Raw genomic sequence first — 6,000 nt, forward strand, 5'->3', positions numbered from 1 at the left:
TATTTTTTCCTTTAATTTAAAAATCACTTTGACAAAAACCATCAAATCAAAAAATTGAAGAAATACGGATTTTCAAACATAAGAATGGTGAATACTGTAAGGAGATCACTAAAGCCAGATAAAAGACATGTCACTATTCCTGTAAATGCCTAAATTCCAATGTTTTCTTTTCACAATTATTCTATATACCCATCTTTTATAATGAATATCAATCCGTATCAATCTTATTTAAACGAATTTTCATTAACATGTGAAATGCGACCAGTGACCATTAGAAGTATCGATAGATTATTTTTAGAATGTCTAATACAATTTGTGTCAACACACGCAGGGAAATACTTTGCCAAAACCAGTTTTGTATGATTACATCTCTATCGGAGGTAAGTACAAGTGAATGTATGTATAATGTATAATGCATAATTATAATTATTGTGTGTAAAAATACAATATTCATACTGGAAGTACAATAAACTATGATGTCATAGTATTTATCAATGTGAAATCTAAGCATGTGTTTGTATTTATGACATTGTATCTATTTATGCTTCTAGAACGGGCATTCATTTACCTATATATACTCGTATATCCTACTATTATTCCAATACTCCAATATTATTATATATGTTAATAAAATCAATATATTGCTGCTCTTACTATAATGTGTCATTAATTTTGAAGATGTTTTTTAAATTGACCTAAATTTAAATTTATTGTCTTATATTTCACTTAAAGATTCTTCTCATCGTTTCTTTGAATCCCTTAAAATAAATATGTGTTTATGTTTTTTCTTTTTTAAAAAAATGTTATTACTATTTTATTTTATTTTTACATCTGAGCATGTTTTTCATTCTTTATTTCCATTCTTAATTTTTAATTACTCTTACAAATTTTCTTCATTTTTAATATTATTTCCACCATACTAAAAATACTCACTACAAACTACAAACCTTCAAATATATTTTTTCCACTTCAATTTTAATTTTTCAACAACTTTCATTTATGTTTTCTTTTTCCTTCTCTTTTTTTATACTTTCATAATTAACCTTACATATAATTGCTTTTTAATATGGAAACTTCACTGGTCCATTAGAATTAAGTCTAATTGTGTAAAATATTAAACTTGGTAACTGTACTGTATGTTTCCTGAATAAAAGAAAATATTTTAAAAAAAATAAAAAAAAACTGCTAAAAAGGGTATTAGTTTGCCTATTTGGGATCGAACTGTTCTTCTTATATCTTTAAAACTGGTATTTATTTGCCATTTGAGATCCCAATTTTAATCCTTTCACCCTAGAACGGTCATTCATTTTCCTCTTTGGGATCCCACTGTTATTATATTTGTAAGTGAATAAAAGACAAATACAAAATATACAATGTTTGCCTATTGAGTTTATTGATTATGCATTTTATACTACTTTGATTTTCTCGGAGAAAAGGTGGACCTAACGAACTGTTTTTTAACTTTTCCCCTCAAACAACGAATAAGTAAAAAAAACATGTGAAGAGAACAACAAAGTTTTTTAAAATCCAAATTATAATATTATTGATTGCGCAAATGCAACAAATGTCGATCTGCAAAAGGTATTTGATAGAGTTGATGGAGATACATTATGGAAGGCGTTATCGAGTGTGGAGTAAATAATAATCTGATACGGGATTTTACGTCTCTAAATAAGGACAGCACAGCATGTGTTGGATAAATGGATCAAGGTAAATGCATCAAAAGGATCAGTGGTTTAACATTTTAAAGGAGTCAAACAGGGACATGCCGTTTAACGTATATATCAATAACGGTATGAAATAACTGAAAGGCTTAAGAATGGAAACAAAAATGTGGCATTTAACTGTCAATTGTCTTTTATATGCTAAAGATATCTTTCTTCTTGCTAGCAAAAAAAAGGACCTGTAATTATAGGCAACAAAGGTCTACGATGTATTCAAGCGATGCATTTAATTGATGAATGTTGACAAATCAACTTTGATGGTTTTTGAAAAAAAAAAAAGATGTATGATTAAATGTGAGATCACTGTTAATGGGGTGGTTATCCTGATACAGGCAGAAGAATTTATGTATCTGGGAAATATACCAGGGATGTGAACACTAAGAAATATATTGAAGGGAGAGTAAGTGCTGGGAACAGGGTGAACGGTGTACTTAAATCAATGTTGGCAAATAAATGTTTGTTGCATGAGGTGAAATTAGCAGTGCACAATAGAATCCTGGTGCCGACCCTTTCATATGAAGCGAAGTATGGAATAGGAAAAATAAGAATAATGTTAGACTGAATGCAACCGAAATGTGATCTCTCAGGTGAATATGTGATAAAACTATCTGAGATAAAATTATTCCGACTTTGGAAATGTCCAAAAACCAATAAACGGCGACCCGGCATAAAAAAATAATCAATGTAGATGAAGCGAGGTCTGCATGCAAAGACAGAGTGAAATGGCTTTTTATCTTCTCTACCTACCCCTACTAGTTTACGCATAGGCTTGATGTTTTGTTTGTGTAATATTATTTTTGACAAAACTTTACTCTAAAATTGCCTCTGACTAGTATTAAAATAAATAATTAAAACTTATGTTGGAGTCGTTATTGAGTTTACGCATAACTTAGTAACAACTATGATTTGTCAGTTTATAATCTTGTCAATGTACAAAATTCCATAGTGTTGGAATTCAAATATTTTTTTTTTACTTTGCTGACAACAAAATGTTAAAGAAGTTAAAAATGACGCATATTATGTCCCTACTGCAGGAAAACAGATTTTGGTTGGTCATTTATGCGTAGTTCATAAGAGGACAAGACAATATTTTCTTGTCCCAGCTTCGGACTTTTTGTCCTAGTGTGAACAAAGATCTAGAGGACAGGACAGTGAGCCAAGACATTGTCCTAGAGATAGATGGGCAGGCTATCTCCGCAGGTTGTCTACCCCACCACTGGGTGCGCCGTCGTGTATCCAATTTCGCAGCGTTCCGCGTTTGAACTATTATATTTACTGAAGGAGTAGCGGTCACTCATACTAACAGCGATGCCTAGTTTCATCAGTTTCTCATCAGTATGAGACTCGAAGTTCTAATAGCGATCTGATTTTGGAACAAATGGTTAGAACTTCTATAGCATACAGACAATGCTCAGGAACAAGAAATAAACGTATGGTAAAATAAAGTGACCAACATATTCTTGTCAAAAAGAGCAAATCAACTTCAAGAGATCGGGTAAGAATAGTTATAATTTTTTGATTGTTAAATTTGATTGATTAAAGTATTTTATTTTATTTTATCGGAAACTTAATATAAATTCAATTACTTTAAAATATGCATTTATTTCAAATACTTTATAATGTGTATATTATATTAATACATAATTCTCGATTTTTTTTCAAGCACTCTTTAAACCATATATATGTAAATGGCAGAAATGCCGTATATAAACAAATAAATAATATTTTACAGAATCGTGGAAATGTTGTAGGAGCCTCGAACAAAAGAGATTATTGACTGCTTTCCTCAGTGCAATTGGTTGCGGAGAATCTGAGAGGTTAATGATAGCTGATAAATGGGTCAACACACGTTCATGTTTGAATTATTAAATATATATAAAATTTCAATTGTAAGATTATTATGTTTTATATATTATTCAATTTTGTAATAACTATCATTAAACATCTCTAGTAAATAATATGCCGTATTTTATATTTAAAATAAAAGAAAATGTCTCTACCCCAGAACAGGTATTTACTATATCTAGTGAGAATAGACAGTGCCCAATATGTTTTCCCATACTTTAATTTTTCTTATATGTATATTTTTTACCTTATTTACTGTTTTGCAAACAGATTAAAATAATACTATGCTTTACACTAAACGCCGCGCGAATTTATTCGGCACTGAACTGAACTGAAATTAATTGTTATTGTTTGATGATTGATTTTTGAAGTTCTTTTTTTATTTTTGTTATGTAACTACATTTTTTCTAAAAGTATTGTGTTTATTGTTTATCATTTTCTATATTATTATATTAAAAGTTGTGTTTTTGGCTAATAAAATAATATATTTTTGACTGACTTATAATAGGATTACTTTTCATTTACATATGGAAGCTAGTTAATAATCGTCGTGCAGCTACAAAGCGCATGGACAAGTAGAACTCTAGCAAGTTAAAATGATATCAATAAATTTACAAAAAATAAATGTCAACAAAGAGCATAGTAGTAAATTTGTCAAGTGTTCATGTCAAGATGTAAGCAATAAAACAAAAATAAATAAAGCACAGTTTCAACATTATGGTTAACAAAATAAAGAAGTATTGCACGATCATTGTAAAATTATGACTCGGATCCAATTTAATACATTTTTAAAAACTTGGTTACCGGACTTCGGTAGAGAGAAGTCAGAACATTTGTTCAAATATATTTCATAAAATAAATAAAAAGAAAAACTATACTTAGTACCGTAAAAGTGTACATATACTAAATTCACTAGTAGGTAGTCATGTTTTGTTAATTAAGTTCCACACAAAAAGATGTCTGCCTTAAAACAGGTTGTACCTAGTTGGGCAGACTCCACAAAATCCAGAAATACGACGATAACCCAGAGTACGCGACCTAGAACCGCTGGTAACATGTTAATTCCAAAATTAAAAACAACTACAACACAACATCATTATGCTTAAAGAAGAATATTTTTCTATAATGAAATAAACAATGGAAATAAAAAGCGCAGTCAGGAATAAAACATATTAAAAAAAAAGTGAAATTATAATTATGTTTGTGTAGCGCTGATTAAAAACACCGTTTAGTTATATTTTTGTAATTTATGTGTTATATAAAAATATTAATAATAAAAAATAAAATAAACAAATTATTATAAGACGTCACTCCCCATTATGTACACAAGAATTGTTTTTTCTTTTACGTAATAGGAAACGTTATTGTAAATATATGCATTAAATTTATCAAAGATTGTATTTTTTAGTAGTTGTGTGATATTGCACTTTTAATTTTAAAATCTCATCCCAAATCAAAAATTCAAATAAAACTGCAAGCTGAATATTAAAAAATATTATTTTTTGAATTTGTAAAATACGAATTTTTTTTATTTGCTTTTAAATAAAGATTATTTTATGCTCATTTTTAGAAAAATTGTAGTTGCTAATTTGTGCCCGAGACCCGACGATATAAAAGTTTTTAATTTTTCTCTGTTGTGGCTATCAATTATGATGAACTCCCTAGTAGCTATTTTATATTATTATAACGGGTTGTGGTCCCGTGGACTCCTTATCAGGAGGTCCAAAACTGGAATCCCGCTCTACCACAACTTGTTTCCCATTTTCTAACGCAATTACTTAGAACAAAAAGAAAATGGCTCTAAAATTGAAATATTTGGGTGAACCGTAAGAACGCGAATATTTATTTTTCGATTTGATAATAATAAAAACAGAAAATGAGTTTTTTGTTGATTAACAATGTACGATGGTTATAATTAAACACAAAACTTGCTCACTTTCTGCTGAAGAACATGTTGAAAGTTTCAAAGTAATCCTCAAGGCAATTTTTGTTTGACGATTTGTGTTTTGAATTTTGTTGGTATTTTTAAATGTACGCTTCACACATGTAAAAATTTAATGGTCTCGGCGCTCAACGCTCGCGGTCCGCCTACCGCAATAGCCGACGGAACATGGACTAACCACCAACTACAGACCACTTGTTCTATTCTACCTCAATATACCTGACTCGATACGTCTATCAATAATACAATGATTTCATTCCCGCGCCATGATTCCGCAACTCGATGACGTCTGATGACGTTTGCACGCTACGTTTATCACAGAGGACAGGCCTTATTAACATAGTGTAAAGGTAGGGTGTGCAATTTGCTTACTCTCAACAAAAATAAGAGTTTTTAGGGTCGCATTTCGTCGTGCGTTTGTGGCCGGCGCGACATTAGAATATCGAAAACACGTATTTTTAGTTTATTTTATTTTAATAAAACATTTAA

At 30.0% G+C, this 6,000-nt stretch overlaps 1 protein-coding gene across 1 annotated transcript in view; it reads right to left on the minus strand.

Annotated features, from left to right (window-relative positions):
- Positions 1-5,686, minus strand: part of LOC148272829 (glutathione hydrolase 1 proenzyme-like) — a 32,190-nt gene extending 26,504 nt beyond the window's left edge. Inside the window, exon 1 of the mRNA XM_088239523.1 lies at positions 5,506-5,686. Within this exon, the coding sequence (XP_088095649.1) occupies positions 5,506-5,522 (17 nt within the window). The 5' untranslated portion in view covers positions 5,523-5,686. The remainder of the gene's footprint in view (positions 1-5,505) is intronic.
- Positions 5,687-6,000: the final 314 nt, after the last annotated feature.

The sequence above is a fragment of the Micrasema longulum genome, unplaced genomic scaffold (genome assembly GCF_059751315.1).
Source record: "Micrasema longulum isolate JH-2025_06_02 unplaced genomic scaffold, ASM5975131v1 h1tg002177l, whole genome shotgun sequence".
NCBI classification, from domain to species: Eukaryota; Metazoa; Arthropoda; class Insecta; order Trichoptera; family Brachycentridae; genus Micrasema; species Micrasema longulum.